Source organism: Phocoena phocoena, chromosome 5 (assembly GCF_963924675.1).
Source record: "Phocoena phocoena chromosome 5, mPhoPho1.1, whole genome shotgun sequence".
Taxonomy (NCBI): domain Eukaryota; kingdom Metazoa; phylum Chordata; class Mammalia; order Artiodactyla; family Phocoenidae; genus Phocoena; species Phocoena phocoena.
Genome location: NC_089223.1, coordinates 62,918,717 through 62,941,069, shown reverse-complemented (window position 1 = coordinate 62,941,069; position 22,353 = coordinate 62,918,717). Strand labels below are relative to the sequence as shown.

General features: G+C 41.0%; 2 protein-coding genes and 1 pseudogene across 2 annotated transcripts; 1 reads left to right on the top strand and 2 right to left on the bottom strand.

Moving 5' to 3' along the window:
• Positions 1 to 419: 419 nt before the first annotated feature.
• On the bottom strand, positions 420 to 3,291 carry LOC136123185 (basic proline-rich protein-like). Its single transcript, XM_065877240.1, has 2 exons — positions 3,224 to 3,291; positions 420 to 1,842 (listed from the first exon to the last, which is right to left on the bottom strand). The coding sequence occupies exons 1-2, from the start codon at positions 3,289 to 3,291 to the stop codon at positions 420 to 422; spliced, it is 1,491 nt and encodes a 496-aa protein (XP_065733312.1).
• On the top strand, positions 732 to 21,182 carry LOC136123331 (RE1-silencing transcription factor-like). Its single transcript, XM_065877418.1, has 4 exons — positions 732 to 942; positions 8,600 to 9,503; positions 13,333 to 13,416; positions 19,231 to 21,182. The coding sequence occupies exons 2-4, from the start codon at positions 8,609 to 8,611 to the stop codon at positions 21,180 to 21,182; spliced, it is 2,931 nt and encodes a 976-aa protein (XP_065733490.1). The 5' UTR covers positions 732 to 942; positions 8,600 to 8,608.
• Positions 6,754 to 7,273, bottom strand: LOC136123817 (EKC/KEOPS complex subunit TPRKB pseudogene; annotated as a pseudogene).
• Positions 21,183 to 22,353: the final 1,171 nt, after the last annotated feature.

Sequence of the window (22,353 nt, the reverse complement as noted above, 5' to 3'; positions counted from 1 at the left end):
TCCACGATCTTCCCGAAACATTTTCTTCTTACAACTCACTGATTGAGGTTTTTTTTCTTACATATATACATATATATGCCTTCCAAATTTTAAACAGTAAGAAGAAAACCTCAATCAGTTCATATATATATATATAGTTTTTTTGTTTTTTTCTAAATAAGCTTAAAACGAAGCTTAATTGGTTAAGGGTGGCTATGGATGGAGACTTGAAGAGATTCTGAAAGGTATTTTTGAGCACTTTAGACTTGAAAGGGCGGGTGACAATCCTTCTAAAGAGAATGGTCAAAGTCTGTAGATTTTTCTTTTAACAGCGCCTTTTTCGTGCATGCACTCCAGGGCTGGGGGATAACTTTTCTGTTGTTAGTTTATGAAGGAAATCAAGAATGGTAGCGGAGCGCTCTTCTCTTTAGACCTAAGGGTCAGAGTTGGGGCTCTGGGGAGATTACGGACCTCCACCTCTTGGCGCGCCCCCAGCACAGCCGGGGCCCAGAGCAACCTCCTTCGTCCAGGGGCGGGGCGCGCCAGGCGGCCACGCGCGGGGGCGGTGGAGGGGGCGTGTCCCGCGGGCGCGCGCGGGAGGCGGAGGGGGCGTGTCCCGGGAGTGGCGGCGGCGGCGGCGGCGGCGGCGCGGGCCGGGTGCGCGTTGCAGCCTTCTGTGCTGGAATGTGCGGCTCCCGAGAGCTCACGGCGCAGGAGCAGAGCGAGCGCCGCCGAGGCCCGGGGCCCCAGGCGGCGGCGGCGGCGGCCGGGACGGCAGGGCGAGAGCCGGAGGCCTGAACACTCTCTGCAGCCCCTCTCCTGGGTCTTCGCGGGCCTCGACTGCCCCAGCGTCTAACTTTTCCGCCCTCTCCCTCCCCTCCCCCGAAACTCCAGCAACAAAGAAAAGTAGTCCGAGAAGGAGCAGCGACGCGGGTCGTCGCCCCTCCTCGCCCAGGAAGGACGGTAAGCGTGGCGCGGTCTGGGAGACGGTCGGGTGGGGGCGGCGGGCCGGCCGGGCGGTCGTGGCGGCGGTGGCCGCGGGAGGGGGAGGGCGCGGAAGGACGCGGAGCGAGGCGCTGTCCAGGGCTGATTTGCAGATACTGTGGCTCCGGCGGTGGCGGCCGCGTCGGGCGGGGACTGGCGGCTGAACGGGATCCGGTTACACCGTCGCAGTCCGGGGGCTGGGCCGGGGGCGTTGGTGGGGAGCGGCGCGGCGCCGGGACCCCCTCCCCAGTTGAGGCCGGGCCGCCGCCTCCGCGCGGGCCCGGGCGTCCCTGGGAGTCTTGTCCTGAGGCCAGGAGCGGAGCTGCTTGGGGCCCTAGTTCTGAAACTTCCTCTCGTGCTCCTGCTCCAGGTCCCGCCGCAGCTCCTTGCCTGCCGGCGGTCCTCCCGCCCCCTCCCTCTGCGGCCTCTCCCTTTCGCCGGAAGGCGCCGTTGAGTGCGGCCGGGAGGGTTGAGTCAGCCTGGGGCTCGGGTGGTTCTGCCAATGGGGCTGGACAGCGATTTCTGCGATCGGGCCGCCCCGCCGCCGGGGCCCTCTGCGTGGGGCCACCTATCCGCCGCCGTCGGCGGGGCCGGGGCGCGCGTCCCGCGGGGCGCCGTGGGGGAGTGAACCCGCAAACTTCCGGGGCGCGGGGGGCCCCCTCCGGCGCTCGGGGCCCGGCGCCTCGGGAGGGCGCTCGCGGCGGCTCCTCGGCCCCCTGCGGAGGGCGAGCCTGGGGCCGGCGAGCAGCCGGGACGGCGGCGACGCGGTAACTTTCCTCCCTCTTCCCGGACTCGGGCGCGCGGGCCAGGAGGGGGCAGCCTGGACTGGGGAAGACTTGACCTGGCTCAGCGGCACCCCGAGTTTGCCCGTCTTGCAGTCTTTAGTGTTGGGGAGCCCAGGGAAAGGTTCAGGACGAGTGTGGCGGCAACTGGTGTGTCAGTGGTGCAGTGAGCGGGCCGAGCCGAGAGGAAGCGAGAGCTCCCGAGTTTGCAAAGAGCTGCTTTGTGTTTGGTACGTATTTTGAGAAAATGGCCGAATGCCTATTTGAGTTAGGAATGCCGCCGCCGAGGCAGGCGCTGGTGGCAGCAGCACGTAGGAATTCGCGTAGCACGTTGGGCTTTCTGACTGTGCTTGGACAGTCTTCCCGACCAACGTTAAAATCCCTTTGGAGATGGTAGTTAGAGTTAGAGTTTGGGAAGAATTAGAAATTACCGAGTATTCTGGGCTGTTATGTTAAACCCTTGGACAGCGTTTGCTTTGTGTGATGGCATTTGATTCCAACTTTTGTTGGTACCTGTGACTCAACCGGTTTGTGTTTATGCACTTGGGTGAGACAGGATTACTTTTTGTATTTTGGGTTTAACATTTTTTTTTTAGCCTTTGCCACCTATTTTGCAGGAGAACACCTAATTTGTGAATAACACCTTTTAGATTGGAAAGTAAAGTGTGAAGACGGTTTATAAAAAGACCAACAAGTTTTCAAGGTGATCTTGTAATGGCTCCGGTAGGCAAGTGAGCCAAGAAAGTGCAAGAAAGTTGCTGATTGCGGAGATGACTTGATCGGCTATTTTATATGGGGATTTGAAAGTTTCTTTACTTTGATTTGTGATCTCTTAAGTACACCAAACTTCTCTTTTCACAGGAGGAAAGGTCCGTAATTTTTTTTTACTTTTTAACAGGTCGTCATCACAAAAAAAAAAAAAAAAAAAGAAAGGGAAGAAACTAAGTGGTACTTTTATAATATAGTTGATCCTTGAACAATACATGATTGAACTCTGCGGGTCCACTTATACGTGGCTGTTTTTCAAGAAATATATTGTAATTTTTTGGAGATTTGCAATATTTTGAAAAAATTAACAGTTGAACCATGTAGCCTATTAATATAAAAATTAGGAAATAGATGTTATTAATATGTAAAATATATGTAGATACTAGTCTCTTATCATTTACTGCCATAAAATAACAAAAATCTAATAAAAGGTTAAAATTTATCAAGACTTATTGCACACAAACTCATAACCAACCACACATGAGTGCCATTCACAGAAATGCAAACATAAAGATTCATTATTAAATCATAATTGCTTAAAATTAACTGTAGTACATACTGTACTAATGTAGTAATTTTGTGGCCATCTCTTGTTAATTTTGGTGAGCTCAAGTGTTGCAAGTATCTGCTTAAAATGCCAGGTGAGGTAATCATCTCCATGTGAGCAGTCTCTCCAGTAAATTGTGTGGCAGTAAAAAGTCACCACTCACGGTTCTCGCATATTTTTCATCCTGTTCAGTGCAATACCAGAAACCTTGAATAACATCATGGACCCCATAGTGCCACTTGTGATGCTGGAAGTGCTCCCCAGAAGCAGAGTAGAGTCAAGACTTTACAAGAAAAAGTTGAATTGTTTGATGTGTACTGGGGTAGATTGATATCAGCACTTGAGGTTGCTCACCATTTCAAGATAAATGAATTGACCCTAAGGACCAATGGTTAAAAAAGAAAAAAAAGGAAATTTGTGAGGTCATCACTGCATCTACGCCAGCAGGCCTGAAAACCTTGCATGTTTTGGGAAATACCTTTTTATCTCGAATTAAAAATTTAGTTTTTACGTTGGTGCAGGATTGCTATAAGTAAGGCTATGGACTCTAAATATGATTTGAGAAAAAGCAAAGTCATTATATGATGACTTAAAGCAAAAGGAAGGTAAAAGATCTAAAGGTGGAGAATTCTATGCCAGCAAAGGTTGTTTTGATAATTTTAGGAAGAGATTTAGCTTAAAACATGTCAAGATAACAGAAGTAGTGTCTGCCAATCAAGACACAGCAGACAAGTTCCCAGTCCACTGGTGGATCAGTGCATGGGGCCCAAGTTCGATCCCTGGTCAGGGAACTAGATCCCACATGAATGCCGCAACTAAGAGTTTGTATGCCACAACTAAGGAGCTGGAGAGCTGAAACTAAGACCTGGTGCAACCAAATAAATAAATAAATATTAAAAGAAAGTCGTTGATCACAACATTGTAAATCAACTATACTTCAGTTAAAAAACAAACAAACCTGTTCAGGCTGCTATTCTTTTTCCTCAATGACTTTTTTTAAATTGAAGTATAGTTGATTTGCAATGTTGTATTAATTTCTGCTGTACAGCAAAGTGATTGTTATACATATATATAAATTCTTTTTTTTAATATTCTTTTTTATGGTTTATCGTAGGATATTGAATGTAGTTCTTTGTGCTATACAGTAGGACTTTGTTTATCCATTCTATATATAATAGCTTACATCTGCTAACCCCAACTTCCTACTCTATCCCTCTCCCAACCCCCCCTCCCCCTTGGCAACCACAAGTCTCAAGGTTTTTAGTGCAGACAAAAGTGCCCTATAGTGGAAAAAATTGAGAGGACATTTATTAGGAAGAGGAATGAGCACCAGGATTTAAGACAGGAGGGGATAGGCTAACTCTTCTGTTTTGTGCAAATGCAGTGGGGTTTAGGATCAGGACTGCCCTTATAAAGCTGCTAACCCCCGAGCCTTGAGGGGAAAGGATAAACACCAGCCACCAGTCTTTTTTTTAAAAATTTATTTATTTTATATATATTTTGACTGCATTGGGTCTTCGTTGCTGCGTGTGGGCTATCTCTAGTTACAGTGAGTGGGGGCTACTCTTCGTTGCGGTGTGCGGGCTCTAGATCGCAGGCTCAGTAGTTGTGGCGCACGGGCTTAGTTGCTCTGCGGCATGTGGGATCTTCCCGGACCAGGGATCGAACCTGTGTCCCCTGTATTGGCAGGTGGATTCTTAACCACTGTGCCACCAGGGAAGTCCCCAGCTACCAGTCTTTTGGTTGTACAACAAGAAGGCCTGGACAGTGGGAACCCTTTTTCTGCATTGATTCCATTGATACTTTGTCTCTGAAGTCAGGAATACATTGCCAGTAAGGGACTGCCTTTTAAAGTAGTTTTGATTTGGACAATACCCCTGGCCACCCAGAACCCCATGAGTTCAACGTTAATGATGTTGAAGTGGTCTGCTTTCCCCCAGACAGAACTGTCTCTAATTCAGCCTCTAGATTAGGGAGTCTTTTAAAGCTCATTACACGTGGTAGTCTATGGAAAGATTGGAAAGATTGTCAGTGCTGTGGAAGGGGAACCCTGATAGAACATCATGAAAGTCTGGAAGGATTACATGATTGAAGTTGGCTGTTGTTATAGGAAAAGCTGTGAAGACTATCAAGCCCCAAACAGTAAATTCCTGCTGGAGAAAACTGTGTCCAGCTGTTGTGCATGACTTACAGGATTTACAACAGAGCCAATCAAGGAAATCATGAGATTCTGGATATGGCAAAAAGAAAAAGAAAAAAGGTGGAGGATGAAGGGTGTCAAGATAGGGATCTTGGAGAAATTCAAGAGCTAATAAACACATCAGAGGAATTAAGATGACTTGATGGAGATGAGTGCTTTGGAACCAGCGCCAGGTGATGAGGAATAAGATGCAGAAGAAGCAGTGTCAGAAACAAATTGACAATCTGACCGAAGGGTTCTGATTATTCAAGACTGTTTTTGACTCCTTTCACAGCATGGACCTTCTGTGATACAGGCACTAAAACTAAAGCAAAGCGTGGAAGGATTGGTACCACATGGAAAGATTTTGGGAGAAATAATAAAAGCAAAAAAGTCAGACAGAAAAATAGGATGTATTTCCATCAAGTTACATGAGTGTGCCTGGCTCTCCTGCCTTACCCTTCATCTCCTTCACTTCTTCCACCCCTTAGACAGCAAGGCCAACCCCTCCTCTTCCTCCCCTCAACCTACTTAGTGTGAATGACAACTATTAGGATGAAGACCTTTGTGATGATCCACTTCCACTTAATGAATAGTAAATAATCAATATACTGTACAGTTAATGAACTAATCTGTTGTGTGTTAGTGTCTTGTGAAAATCTAGTAACTTTATGGCAAGAACCCTGAGACATTATTGTGTCATCATCTTTATCGCCTATAGGTTCATTGTGTAGAACATGGTGTGCAAAACCTGTATTGACGTGGATAGCCTATCCTTACATTGGTATAAGGTGACTGATATTTAATATAAAATTAATTATGTGTTAGTTTTCCTACTGTTTTGTAACTTTGCTTTCAAAAATTATAGTACCAAACAGTATGCCTTTCTCTCTCCTACTTGGTCAAATTATGTATCAGCCTGTCATCTCAGGTAAGTGGCTTTTTAAAAAAAATGTGACATTTCCAATGCTGTATGATGAATATAACTGTAATACTATATGCCATAAATTTTAATAAAGATTCGTTTGCATGTACACTAGACTACCGGGATACAATCGTGTTGATGGTATTAGGTTACCATAAAGCAATCATATTGCTGCTTCTTTGTTGTCAATGCATAAATGTTATACCTGTAAAAAAGTATGAATTTCTTTTTCATATTTTCATTTTTGGTGTCTAGTGTTAGTAATGTTTAACATCAACAGTATTTTGTATCATATAGGACAAGATGGATGTCTTATACACATGTTGTACACAAACTTATGGTATCAATAAATACAGTACTTTAAATATATTTTCACTTATGATTTTCTTTTTTTTAGTGCTGAAAATTTTTAATATTTTTGTCATTTCACAAAACATCTTTTTTTTTTTTTTCCCAATTTATATTTTGGCCACGCTGCACAGCATGTGGGATCTCAGTTCCTCGAGCAGGGATTGAACCCACGCGCCTCCACACCCCGCCGTTGGAAGCGTGGAGTCCTAACCGCTGGACTGCCAGGGAAGTCCCCATTTCACAAAACATCTTTTGTTGACATTCTACAAATGATACCATCCAATAATGTCCCAATACTTTCTTCCTGTGAAGATAGTTCATATATCTTTTTGACTTCTGTAATATGTGTTATTTCTGGGAGATTTTTCAGAGAAACTTTTGACCTTCTATCAGAGATATTAGGTCTTCTTGATTTATTTGTTTTTCTCCCTCTTCAGTATAAGCAGTTAGAATTGATGTGTCATTTGCTGAGGTACCAAATTTTTTCAAGGCCTCTGAAGTATTGTTATTTGGGGAAAGATTGAAAATAATTTCAGTAGATAGAGTTTTTGTCTTCATTTTTCCCAGTTTGTAGAGGTGAACTGTTTTGTTTGCTGCCACAAGTATCTGAAATGGATCGACAGTCACTGTAGGGTTTATTAACAAGCCATCAATGTCGCCTTCCATGGCCTTTATTCTCAAGCATTTTTTACATCATTAAATAACAGAAGGGTCACCCTGTGTTTGGGAAATAGGTCCAGCTGATGTGTTAACTGCATTTCATAGATAAGCAGGATTCAGCAGGCCCAGAACCCCAGGACTAGCTCCCTATTCTGCAGGCTACTTTGTCACAACTTTGGTGAGTCAACAGGCTTATCAGGATGATGTATCGCTGCTAGGCTGTCAACCCTCAAAGGGAGAGACTGAGCTGATTATTGCCAGGCTGCATCCCAGGGCCAGGCCTCGGAAGGTGTTGGATAAATGAAGGCGTCAAGAATCACAGGCATCACCTGGAAAATCATGGTCATGGGTGCTGGGGTTGAGTCTCCTGTTCACGCCCAGCCCAGCCCGGCCTGGCCCCTCTTTTGATTTTCTCTCTTTTTTTTTTTTTTTTTTTTTTTTGCGGTATGTGGGCCTCTCACCATTGTGGCCCCTCGTGCCGCGGAGCACGGGCTCCGGACGTGCAGGCCCAGCGGCCGTGGCTCACGGGCCCAGCTGCTCCGGGGCACGAACCCGCATCCCCTGCATCGGCAGGCGGACTCTCAACCACTGCGCCACCAGGGAAGCCCCTGATTTTCTTAATAACATTTTCTTTTCTCAGCTCACTTAATTGTAAGAATACAGTATATATAATACATGTAACATGCACAGTATGTGTTAATCTACTCTTTATGTTATCGGTAAACTTCTGGTCAACAGTAGGCTGTTGGTAGTTAAGTTTTTGTAGAGTCAAAAGTTATACTCAGATTTAAGACTACACCAGGGAGTTAGTGCCCCTAGCCCCTTGTTCAAGGGTCAACTGTAGTTTATTCTTTTGGAGGTAGTTGAGTTCATATGAGATTTAATCCACTGGCCAATTATTACAGGCTTCTACTTTCCAGACTATACTTAATAAGTGCACAGTTGGCTTTTGAATTTTTCCCCTTTCTGATTCAGACCAGTAAGCTGTTGAAGCAGGAGATGGGAGGACAGCATGTTTGGAATTTATGTATGGAATTCATGTATGGAATATAAAATATAATTTTAATTAACACTGAAAATGAAGGTTACTTATATTTTTCTACCAGAGAAATTAAAAGTGCTTGAGGGAAGGCACACTAGTGGTAAACCTAGTTGATGGATGAGTTGTGTCAAACGCTTGATAGAATTTTTTGTAGGGGGTCATAGAAATTTTTTTGATGACTGCAGTAAAGAGAATTTGGAATTATAAAAATATTGTAAAGGCTTATTTTCAGTAGTTAATGAGGCTGATTGAGTTTAAAGCTTATATGGGAAAATGTATTTTTTTTAAGTTACGGAGAATTACAGTGATGTTGTGGTTTTAGACCAGTAAAAGTTGTGTTTAAACTGGTGCTTTCATGTTATTTGTTTTGTTTTGAATGCAGAACACCGTTATGGCCACCCAGGTAATGGGGCAGTCTTCCGGAGGAGGAGGTCTGTTCACCGGCAGCGGCACCATGGGCATGGCCTTGCCTAACGACATGTATGACTTGCCTGATCTCTCCAGAGCTGAACTGGCTGCGCCTCAGCTCATCATGTTGGCAAATGTGGCCTTAACTGGAGAAGTAAACGGCGGCTGCTGTGATTACCTGGTTGGCGAAGAAAGACAGATGGCAGAATTGATGCCTGTTGGGGATAACAACTTTTCAGATAGTGATGGAGAAGGACTTGAGGAGTCTCCTGAGGTCAAAGGCGAGCCCAGTGCGCTGGAAAACATGGAACTGGAGAGTTTGGAACTCAGTGTTGTGCAACCGCGGCCTGTGTTTGAGGTGTCAGCTGCCTCAGAACCGTACAGCGCAAATAAAGATCTTCCTCGGGAAACACCTGTAGCAGAGGACAAATGCAAGAACTTGAAGACCAAGCCGTTTCGCTGTAAACCATGCCAGTATGAAGCAGAATCTGAAGAACAGTTTGTGCATCACATCCGAGTTCATAGTGCCAAGAAATTTTTTGTGGAGGAAAGTGCAGAGAAGCAAGCCAAAGCCAGGGAATGCGGCTCTTCCGCTGGGGAAGAGGGAGATTTCTCCAAGGGCCCCATCCGCTGTGACCGCTGCGGCTACAATACCAATCGCTATGATCACTATACTGCTCACCTGAAACACCACACCCGAGCCGGGGACAATGAGCGAGTCTACAAGTGCATCATTTGCACGTACACCACAGTAAGCGAATATCACTGGAGGAAACACTTGAGAAACCATTTTCCAAGGAAAGTATACACATGTGGAAAATGCAACTATTTTTCAGACAGAAAAAACAATTATGTTCAGCATGTTCGAACTCATACAGGTAAGAGGACCTTTCTTGTTTATAAGTGTACGCTACTCCCCAAATGAAACACTTTAAAAATGAAAAATTTCAAACATCTCAGAAGTAAAGAGAATGCCCCACTGCACCCATGGGTCCCCATCAGCTATACTGAAGAGTTATTAATATTTTGTCATATTTGACAATTCAATTTTTTAAATAACAGCTTTATTGAGATGTACTCCAATGTAATGTAATGTAAGACATTTTTAGATGTAAGACATTTTTAGATGTAAGACATTTTTAGATTCTAAAAATGTAAGACATTTTTAGATTCTAAAAATGTAAGACATTTTTAGAATTAAAAGAAAATGGAAAGAACTGGAAAAATTTCAGTTTTGTTGTATATTTCCAATTTTTTATGTATACTTTATGTATACTTTTTTTTTTAAGTAGGATCTCTACTTTTTGCCATTTAATTTTTTTTCTTATAGTGGTTTATTTTCACTTAATTACAGTCCAGGTGACTAATTTTAATAGCTGTATTTTATATATTTCATCATTCATTACTTTTTCTCCACATTAAAGTTGATATTTCCACAATAAGGTTATGACTTACATAGCTAACATTGGTTGTACATATCTCATTTCACATTTTAATGTTAAAACTTATTTGGACTTAATACATTTTAAAAAATTATTTATTTACCTTATTTTTGGCTGTGTTGGGTCTTAGTTGCAGCATGTGGGATCTTTCATTGCCATGCGTGGGCTTCTCTCTAGTTGTGGTGCAGGGGTCCAGAGCACATGGGCTCTGCATTTGTGGTACACGGGCTCATTAGTTGGTGGAGCTCAGGCTCAGTTGCCCAGTGGTATGTGGGATCTTAGTTCCCGGACCAGGGATCGAACCCATGTCCCCTGCATTGGAAGGTGGATTCTTAACCACTGGACCACCGGGGAAGTCCCTGTCTTTTAAAAATACTTTTTAAAAGCTTTTCCCCCCAGTATTACCTAATCTGTGGTTTTTTAAAAGAAAAAAATTTCAAAACAGGTTGTTGGTGTATAAACAGAAGGATAGTATTTTGATTATGTAAATTCTGAGAGTATCAGTGGTATTAAATGCATGGTTCTGAAGTTGTATTTATGGAAAAATTCAGCTAGTGCTGAAGAGCAGAGATAAGAAATGATCATCAACAGGAATCGCTTGTTTCTTATTTCTCACTTAGGTAGCCTGCTTTTCAAGTTCACTTAGTGAGTCTCTTATGTTCCTGTATTGAGGGGCTCAGTGTTAGGTGCTTTCTTCTACTCTCTGCTAATCTTCAGAACAATTTACTAAGGAAAACAGGGTAAGTGTTTACTGAAAGCCTAAAGTGATGTGCTCAGGGTCACATACAACTAAGATTCAAAGTTCCAAATGTCATTTCTATAGGTAGTTATCATGGTAGGGGGCTGAGGATTTTCATTTGAGTCTTCAGTCAAAAGATTTTTCAGTTTGTAGTCTCGATATTTAACCAGTTCACAAATTCTACTTTTTTTAAAATCAATTTTTATTGGAGTACAAAAATTCTACTTTAAAAGATGACATTAAAAAAAAAAAGATGACAGTTTTGCCTATATGTATGACTGAAAAATTACTAGTGTTTCTAGAGTATTTATGCCTTTTTTGGTGAGTTGCACAGTTAGAAGCAATCTATTTTGTTATGAAGAATTTTAAAGTAAATTGTCCTTAGTGGATTCTTCATGTTAATCTGTAAGGGTATTAAATTTTTCTTCCATTAACTTATTTATTTATTTACTGGCTGCATTGGGTCTTTGTTGCTGCACGTGGGCTTTCTCTAGTTGCGGTGAGTGGGGGCTACTCTGTGTTGCAGTGTGCAGGCTTCTCATTGCGATGGCTTCTCTTCTGGAGCACGGTCTCTAGGCACCTGGGCTTCAATAGTTGCAGCATGTGGGCTCAGTAGTTGTGGCACGCAGGCTCTAGGGTGCATGGGCTTCAGTAGTTGTGGCACGTGGGCTGTAGAGCGCAGGCTCAGTAATTGTGGCACAGGGGCGTAGTTAGTTGCTCTGCGGCACGTGAGATCTTCCCGGACCAGGGATTGAACCCATGTCCCCTGCATTGGCAGGTGGATTCTTAACCACTGTGCCACCAGGGAAGTCCGTATGTATCTTCCTTACAGAAATACATTCAGCATTTTTAAGCTGTTTTAAAATAATTCTAGGTCAAAGTAGGCATTTTGTTGCTATAATGTATTTACAGCTAATCTATAGCTACTGGCTAATAACAGCTGAATAGTTACTAGGAACACATTTCACAGTTATCAACACATTCTGTTTGTTTATTTATTTATGGTTTTATTGGTTCTTTGTTGCTGCTCGCTATCTTTCTCTAGTTGCAATGAATGGGGGCTACTCTTCATTGTGGTGCACAGGCTTCTCATTGCAGTGGCTTCTCTTATTGTGGAGCACGGGCTCTAGGCGCATGAGCTTCAGTAGCTGTGGCTCGCGGGCTCTAGAGCACAGGCTCAGTAGTTGTGGTGCACGGGCTTCGTTGCTTCACGGCATGTGGAATCTTCCCGGACCAGGGCTTGAACCCATGTCCCCTGCGTTGGCAGGCGGATTCTTAACCACTGCGCCACCAGGGAAGTCCCATCATCAACACATTCTCTTTTTTCTTTCTTTTTTTTTTGTACTCGTCTTTTCCTTATCCCATTATTTTAGACACATCTATTACTGTAACTTATAGTGTAGACAAAATAATAACTGATGGTTTTTGAGGGCTTTTATGTGCCAGGCACCACGTCAAATGCTCTGGATATATTATCTTGATTTAAATTCTCACAATTCTAGGAAGTGATGGTACTATTACTTTTACAGATGAGGAAGCTTGCCTGAGGTCATAATTATTACCTTGTGGTTAAAGAATATATGAAAACAAATTAGCAAGCTGGTTTTTTGATATGTTTTGTGGTTGACAACGTGTTTCCAAAAAATACACGTTTCCTGCCTTTGAGTCTTAAATTCTTTATTAAATCACTGGCCTCTCATCTTCAGTTGCTCTCAGTCCCTGTGGCCTTATGATTATAATTTGTTTTAACACTGAGCTGACTATTTTATAAAAGTTCTATCTACCACTTGAAATTTTTAGCTTACAACAACAGCTTCCCCACTCAAAAATTATTGCTTTAAGCTAACAATTTCAAATGGTAGATTTATCATTTATAAGGATCAAAAAAATTACCTGGGCTTCCCTGGTGGCGCAGTGGTTGGGAGTCCGCCTGCCGATGCAGGGGACACGGGTTTGTGCCCCGGTCCAGGAAGATCCCACATGCCGGGGAGCAGCTAGGCCCGTGAGCCATGGCCGCTGAGCCTGTGCATCCGGAGCCTGTGCTCTGCAACAGGAGAGGCCACAATAGTGAGAGGCCCGTGTACCACAAAAAAAAAAAAAAAAGTTACCTAAGTCATAGCATCAGAAAATTTGGGTAGTTTTTTTTTTTAATTTTATTGAAGTATTGTTGATTTACAATGTGGATTTTTTTAAAAAGGATAATTCTAATTTTATACCTGATCTAAGATACTTTTTCAGTTCTTAATATTTAATGTAATAACATGTAGCATTACTGTGAAAATTAAAAGGGCTGTGAGAATTCAGAAAGCCAATGGTATTTTTTGTCAGCAAAGCTAAAATAATGTAGTTAGTTGTATTCTGAATAATCTTTCTAATACATGATAAAAATCGATCATTTTGCCAGGGACAGGAAAAAAGAAATCCTTGTTAAAAAGTGCTCAATACTGAATGATGTGTATATTGTTAGTGAGAATCGTAATTGCATTATTTTATCATATTTGAACACTAATCATTATATTTTTGTAGGAGAACGTCCGTATAAATGTGAACTTTGTCCTTACTCAAGTTCTCAGAAGACTCATTTAACCAGACATATGCGTACTCATTCAGGTTGGTAAGAAATGGGAACGTTTCTATCATCTTTGGTAAACTACCATTATAAAAAAGTTCTTCTAGACTTGGAACTGGTTCCTTATTTATAGTTCATTTATGATATAATTTTGAAATTAGAGTTAAAAATTCGTGGTCTACTAGTGTGGAGCTGTATTTAAATGGAGATTCCTAACCAGGGAGTCTGTAGGTGGAATGTCCAAAACTAAATGTAAATGTATGTGTGTACTTTTTCTGGGAGGAGTGTCCTTAATTTCATCAGACCTTCATCAAGTTCCATGATGTAATAAAAGTTGAAATGCTGTCATAGACCAAGGCTGGTTTATCCTTTTTGAGCAACCTCTGCCTTCTTATACTCCTTCCCGACTCTCCCTCCGCATCCCCAACAGAGTATAACACCAAGTTTCATAGTGTGTGGTTGCCAGGTTCCAGGGGTTCCTTATTAGCTACCTGCTCAGGTCCTGAAATTTGGCTTTATTCTCTTGACAATTGATAGGGCATCTGAGGACTGATTTATAAAAGCCAAACTTTAAAGAATGATAAATAATCCAGGATCCCATTTTATTCACCTATAATAGATAAAATGCAGGGCTATAACAAGTGGGAGATTTATATCCCCTCTAGTGACTGAAATTATCATGATCACCACCAGAATTGGTCCCCATTATCAAAATATGTAGGTAAATGGCAAAGTTAAAAAGTCGAAATATGTAGGTAGATGGCAAAGTTAAAAAGCATAGTGGTCTTGAATGGATAATTATTTCATTTTGGCCACACTGACCCTGGGTGAACAGTCACATCTGATCAGAGTACTCTCTTCCTAAATTTAGAATATATACCCCTGTGGGGGAGGTATGCTAAAATCTTGCTGTTTACCAAAGTATATGTAGACCCAACTCCCTTAACAATTACCAATTACCTTAGGTTAACAGTTTGTGCTGTCTAATTGGATAGCCACTAGCCACATGTGAAATGTGGCCGGTTTGAATTGAGATGTATAAAATAACACACCTGAATTTAAACAGTATGAAGAAAATTATGTAAAATATCTATTTTTTAATATTACACGTTGGCATGATACTGAATATATTGGGTTAAATAAGTAGTAAAGTTAATGTTACCTCTTTTTTACTTTTGTAATGTGACTGCTAGACAATGTAAAGTTACCTATGTTGCTTGCATTTTACTTCTATTGGGTATTGCTGTTTTAAGTCAGTGATTGAGTAAGACTTGATTATAGTATGAATTCTAATTTGAGCAACTGTGAGGGCTCACAGCATGCTTACTGGCTCAACTTGACCTTACATGCTTGTCAAGTTTTATACTTTGAATGTTCCTTCTCAATCTCCTAAACTATTGAGTCACTTAACCAGAAACCTGTTTTTAGTATTACTATTGGGTGCTTCCTGGTTTCATTTTCTGTGGGTAATATGGTTGCTTTATTGAGGGTAGGCCATCATATCCTACTGATACTTGTGCTCTAGCCCTTAAATAAAATATTTAAGAGCTTTTCATGAGTTGGATCATTTCCGTTTTCATAACTGTCTCATGATGAGTAAATTCTGTTATTGTCCCCATTTTACAAATGGGGAAACTAAGGCCTTGGAGAAGTATGGCCATTTTTCCTCTGGAATGTCCCCTCTTCTGGATTTGTGTTAATTTGCTTTCTCATGATATCGTTTAGTTTTTCCTCTGTCCCTGTGCCTTGTATAACTTGTACACTGGAAATTAAATCTAGATGCTTGAATTGTAGATAATAATGTGTCTCACTTGAAGTCATATCTGGTTGACCTAATATTAGTGTCACTGGATCAGAATGACAACACACTTGTATTTTTTTCATTGAATCGATAATACTTTTGTCACTGTATAAATTTTTATCTATGGTGTTTTACACCAGACAATAATGATTGCCTTAATGATTTTGCATTGGTTACTGTTATCTTTTGTCTGCTATATTTTAAAGGTGATTTTTAGTAGTTGCTGTTATAGTACAGCAAGTATTTAAAAAGTGTCATAATAATGAGTAGCAGTTACTATTTATTGTATGCATGCTGGGTACTGAAAAATTGGAATTTGTTATCTATAATCTTAGTACCTCTAGAATACTTAAATCCCAGCTTATAGATTAGGACACTGGCTTAGAGAAGATAAGTGTTTTATCTAAGGTTAATTGTCATTCTTCCAATTTAGAAGAGCTCGAGTTTGGCCTCGACTCCCCCACCCTCATTTTCAGTCATCAGCAGTGTTTAAAGAATATTATGGCTCAGAAAATGGCTCAAGAAACTACAGCATAGCACAGAGTATGGAGAGAGCAGAGCCATTGTCTTTTATTGTATGCCAATAATTTGAGTCACAAACAGGAAACAAACATGGTTAGTTTGTTTTGTGTATAAGTGTGCTGAATTATTTCCAGCCGATCCTATGTTTTAGTACTTCTCTTTGAAGTTGCTGATAATAACACTTGCAAATTAAGTGAGGCTAAGTGTGGTCAAATTGGGTAGGTAGTCTTTCTGACTGGGTTGCATGGAGTGAATATCTTGGATGCTTTCTCTGTGGTCTTGAGTCTGATCTTTATAGGTCATCTTGGGCATTCACTTCCTTGTTCATGTGAATGTATTTTAGGGAAGAGAAGTGTATGCTCAGTCTCTTATTTCTGGAAGAGACTAGGCTCTGCTGAGTTGGTACATTTTAGCTAAAATGACAAATTGGTTTATAAAGCAAAACCACATTGGTTATTTCCTTGGAGCACTTCCATTAGGGTAGGTCTTCTGAGGCTAAAGTAAGAAGGAATCAGAGTATTGGTTTGGTGAAATATACAGACACACTAACCTAATCTGGTGTTATTCTGCGTTTTATTGGTGTTTGTAACTAATGGTTTTGAAGTATCCTCACTTGGGTAGTCTAGAGATCCTGACATAATCCACAGCTCTCCATTTCCTATTCTGAGTGGATATGCTGCCATTTCATCCTGGAGGAAATACATCCAGTTTATGATGTTTTTGTAGATATCACACTGGATAGTTCTCCCGTCCTGCCAGCATAGGAGTTCATTTTGATTATTTTCCCATTATGAGTATAATGGATGTTTGTTAAAGGAAACTAACAACTTGCCAAGTTCCACCTCCATCAACTACTCTTTAAGATGGAAAAATATTTTTTTTCAGCAAAAATTATTTTCCTTTCACCAAGTATTTGAAACATGTTATGGTTTGAGAGTCTTTTTGTGAATTTTAGAATAATTTTAAAAATAGTGTTAAGGTTTAATTAATACACATGAAAATGCACACATCTTAGGTATACAGGTCAGTGACCTTATGTATGTTTTCTCTTGTTTGACTACCATCTAGGTGAAGGCATGAAATGTTTTACCACCCTCAGAAAAGTTCCCTCCTTACCCTTTCTAGTCAATACTTCCATAGTCTCCCCTCAACTGATACTCTGACTTAAATGTAACATCCTTCTGTAAAATATTTTTGAGATTCTTTCCATGCTGCATTATCAGAACTTTGTGTTTATTGCTGAGTAATATCCCCCTATTACTCTTTAATTAAAAGTTCCCTTGTTACTCTTTCTGGGCTCTTGATAAGAATGTGTAAAGCTTGTAAAACCCCCTTTTTGAATTTCCCTTATCTCTGTAAATTAATTTAGGAAGAATAAAATAGACATCTGACACATTTATAAAGATCAAAAACAGGTAAATATTACTGTTGGTTCAGGGCAAAAGAATTTTCATTCAGCTAGGTATTAATAAACTAAACTTGATGAATAGATCTTTCAATACAAGAAAGAGGTTAACGGCAACAAAGCAAAAATGTGGGTAGGGTGAATGAAGCAACTAAATGATGCCACCGCTGTTTAAAGAGAGTCCTACGAACTCCCATTCCCTGACCATTTCACAGATGGAGGTTTGCACCTTGCTTGATGCTGGCTGTGTAAATACCCTCATTCATTAGGACTTAAAAATGACCATTTTCATTTAAATTATTTTATGAGCACAAATACTTTCCTAAAGAGATCAGCTCCATTCATCAGCTCTTTGTTTACTGAGAGGTAGGGTTTATATGGTAAGGCAGAATAAACACGTGAAATCGTCCCTTTTGTTTACCCATTCTAAAACCTACCAGCCATTCCAAAAGTGATGCATTACAGGTAATGTGTATTGACTGCTTGGCTATCTATCCTTTGCTAAGAGCTCTATGTGGATTAGATTATTTATAGTTCACAACACTTAAGAATATTTTACAGATGAGGAAATTGAGGCTTACAGTTTTCAGTACCTTGCTCAAGACTTCACAGTAATTTGCAGAGCCCATATTTGATCCCCCCAGGTATTCTTACTGTAGAACAAATTCTTAACTGTTATGTCACATATCTTTTCCCCATTCTGTGTCTATATATGTTAAGTAAATGTTTGTCTCCTTCGAAGTCATTCAATGGAGAGGACAAGATAGGGCCAGGTGTAGACTAATGCAGCATGTTGTTAGAAACCTCCATTTATGAATCTGTTAGTGGACTAATGTGGAGAAGAGTTGTCCAGTTAGCTACGTTTACAATCTGACATACGTGGATAAGTTTTTGTTTTTGTGATCGAGTATTCTATCATCAGACATTTTTTAATCATGTAAAGCTTACCATCTATATGGTTTTACTTCATGTCTGAGTAGTTTTGCTTTATGAAAAAAATTAAATAAGATTTGATGTGAATTTGAGAATGTTTGAGAGATGAATTTTCATAAATGTCAATTTCCATTTTTCTGCTATGCATTCCATTGGACCAGTGGGGTATGGATACCATTTGGTAATATTTGCTAGAGTGTGATCTAGATGGGTATGTATTCAGGTAGAATGAGTTAATCTTAATGCCTTTAATTTGGGGGTTGGGGGTGGGCTTCTGGTCTTGTATGTACCTGTGATTATGACTTTTTGTGCTTATTTTATATACCATATATATTTGTATGCCCCTTTTTGCCTACCTAGTTTCTTTGCCCATTCTTTAGAAGAAGGTGAGAGAAAATCAAGAAAAGATTTCTGACTTGTTTTATTTTTGCTGTGGAATAGCAACTCTGGCAGTGGAAAAGTTTGCTGAGTGAAACTTGACTCAGCTCTTGCCACGATGGACAGACCAAAGGGTTAAATTTAAAGAAAAAGCCTTTTGTTCCTTGAGGCCAAGAATTGTTTTAAAACTTTCACTTGGAAGGTCTGGGAGTGTAGCCTATAGTGTATAATATTTCTTTTGAAGTCTCAAGGTTTATCTGAAATGTATGGGAATTTTATGTTCTATTCCATTATACATTTGTTTTAACTAAACATGAAAACTTTAAAATTACCTTCTTTTTTAGTGCCCTTGTCCCAAAATTAACATCAAGAGCACAAGTCACTTTGCCAGTAATTGTGTACTTCTTTTTTTTTCGTGGCCACGCCACTCAGCATGCAGGATCTTCCCCGACCAGGGATCGAACCCATGCCCCCTGCATTGGGAGCTCGGAGTCTTAACCACTGGAATGGTAGGGAAGTCCTGTTGTGTACTTCTTGATGAATCTGTATTTGATGAACTTTTTAGAAGATGATGATTAACTGAGATGATTATTCCTCCATTTGATATGAGAATCTATGTCAAGGGATAGAGAAAAGATATACAAATAAATATGGTAAATATGAGTTGCATGATAAAGTCTTCAAGAAATAGTTTCTGTGAGTTTTTTTTGTTTTTTGTTTTTCAATATATATCCAATTCCTTGTAAGTATGCTTGAGTAAATCTTGAATTCATTTCTTAATGTATGCCTTCTGCAACGTCTCTTGTTTACCTTCAGGTGAGAAGCCATTTAAGTGTGACCAGTGCAGTTATGTGGCCTCTAATCAACATGAAGTAACCCGTCACGCAAGACAGGTTCACAATGGGCCTAAACCTCTTAACTGCCCGCACTGTGACTACAAAACAGCAGATAGAAGTAACTTCAAAAAACACGTGGAGCTACATGTTAATCCACGGCAGTTCAACTGCCCTGTATGCGACTACGCAGCTTCCAAGAAGTGTAATCTGCAGTATCATTTCAAATCTAAGCATCCTACTTGTCCTAATAAGACCATGGATGTCTCAAAAGTGAAGCTAAAGAAAACCAAAAAGCGAGAGGCTGACTTGCCTGATAACAAAATCACCAATGAGAAGACAGAAACAGAGCAGACCAAAATGAAGGGGGATGTGACTGGGAAGAAGAACGAGAGGTCTGTAAAAGTGGAGAAAAAAGATAATGTTCCAAAAGAGAAAAAGCCTTGTAGTAATGCCTCAAGCCAAGTGACTACCAGAACTCGCAAATCGGCACTGGAAGCTAAAGAGATGGATGTGCACCCAGGAAATAATGCAGAAAAAAGCTGTAAAAGCAAGAAAAGCAAAAGGAAGACAGAAGCTGAAGCCCATTCCTTACAAGAACCTGTGAATGATGAGGAACCTGTGACAAAAAAGAAAAAGAAGGCAGAAAGCAAATCCAGAAATAGTCAGGAAGTGCCGAAGGGTGACAGCAAAGTAGAGGAGAATAAAAAGCAAAGTAGTTGCATGAAAAACAGTGCAAAGAAGAAAACTCTGAGAAGTAAATCATGTAAAAAAAGCAGCAAGCCTGCTCAGAGGAGGCCCACTCAGATAGAGCCTCCTCCTCCCTTGGAGTCTGCTGAGGGGGGGCCTGTTCAGACGGAGCCTCCTCCCGCCGCCCCCCCATCTCCTCCCCCTCCCCTTGCCCCCGAGCGGCATGCTGAGGTCGAGGTTGTTCAGGCGGAGCCGCCGCCTCCTCCTCCCCCTCCCCCCCCATCTCCTCCTCCACCTCTTCCCCCCGGGGGGCATGCTGAGGTCCAGGTTGTTGAGAAGGGGCCTGTTCATGCGGAGCCTCCTCCTCCCGTGGAGCCGATCCCCAAAAGGTCTCCTCACAAAGATAATGGCAAGGAAAAGTCCAACATGCAGAGTGAAATGGCGCAGAAGGAGCAAGTCCTTATTGAAGTTGGCTTAGTGCCTGTTAAAGACAGGCAGCTTCTAAAGGAAAGTGCCGGTGCACAGGATCTCTTACCACCATCACCACCTCTGCCAAAGGAAGACTTAAAAGAGGAAGAGTCAGAAGACCAAAAATTAGTCCCTGCAGGCGAAGGACATAAAGAGGCTCCTCTTCAAAAAGTGGAAGCAGAAGAGGCAGATAAGAGTCTAGCTGGTCTTGCTGCTGTTACCAAGGCATCTGCCAGTATTTCATCCTCTGAACAAAACTTGAATATGCCAGAGGGTGAAACTTCAGATGGTAAACATCAGGCTGACGCTATGCTTTGTGAAATGAAGATGGACGCTGATGAGAAGAAAACAGAGAATCCCCCCGGCAGAGACTCGGCGGTTGAAGAACCAGCTTCACCGCCACTTCTTCCTCTACCGCTAGAAAAATGTGAAGCAGTGTCCACAGCTACTGTGGCATCACCTCCTGTCACCGTGGCAGTAAATGAGTCTCAGGAAATGGATGAAGACGAAGGCATCCACAGTCATGATGGAAGTGACCTAAGTGACAACATGTCAGAGGATAGTGATGACTCTGGATTGAATGGGGCTCGGCCGGTTCCACAAGAGACTAGTAGAAAAAATGGAAAGGAAGCCTTGGCAGTCAAAGTGGCCGAGGGAGATTTTGTTTGTATCTTCTGTGATCGTTCTTTTAGAAAGGAAAAAGATTACAGCAAACACCTCAATCGCCATTTGGTTAATGTATACTTCCTTGAAGAGGCAGCTCAAGGGCAGGAGTAAATAAACTTTGGGCAAGGCTTCAGTTCTTAGTTTGTAAGGTCTGTGACATTTTGTATTCATTTGTAGTAGTAGACAGCCTTTTGTTTTTAAAAAATTGCTTTAATTAGTATCCAGTCTTGATTTTTAAGTGGCATTCTTTTCCTTAGGAATCCGTGTACCTAATGATGTACAAATTTTAGCAAATCCAAGGGAGTTAGTGTAATAAACCAGCTAAATCTATTAGCTTTTGCTTTTAATTGAACCAAGAGGGCCAAGGTGGTATTAGAGCATTCTATCGATTTGTTCAACTATAACTATTGAGTTTTTTCCCCATGTCTACTCCTGTTTCACGTTAGTTTATTCTTAGTTCCTTGTTTAGCTCTGTAAAAATTGGCATACTTAAATAGCAACTTACTTGAAGAATTTGCCTGCTTTATATAAAGTTAGCACTTTAAAATTGTTTTAGAGATGAAAAGAGACATTTAAATTGAAGAGAAGTTCTGCCAACAATGGACAGTATATCAGCCCAGGTATTTACTTCCTGAGTTTTGATCAATACGTATTTCTTATTTGTGTATATGTTAATCGTCATAAAAACATTGATTTTGGTGTGTTTTTTTATTTCGGTGCTTTAATAGCTTAAGATGTTGCACATTGTTTTTTTGTTTTTTTTTAATCTATGCAGTTACATTTTTTTCTAGAACTAGCATTTTTGTTGAACAGTAACACTTTATACATATATTTGCATTTTATTTTTTCCTCTTTGGAGGGATGCTTTTAATCTTGTTTGCAAAAGGGCAGTTTTCTTTTTTCCTTTGCTGCAATTGTCGTTTTTGCAGAATATTAGTGTGTGCAAATTTCTGAGCAAATGAAACATGCAGGTTAAATTCATTGATTTTGATATTCATATCTATGCCAGAATCTGCATTTCATATAAGCTATTTATTTTAAATGCGTATAATGAATTCATAACTCTCAGTTTGAACTTTACAATAAATAAGCCACTAGGTCTATACTGAATGGATTTTTTTTTTTCTGAATGGATTTTTATCTCAAATACCAACCATAAGTAAACTTTTGGCCTGTCTTAGTACATCTACTTCCTAAATGTACAGTGTTAAATCGTATCTTAGAGGGAAACCTCTTTCATAGATGGTTGGTGTTTTTATGTCTACTCCGCTGAATAAAGAAC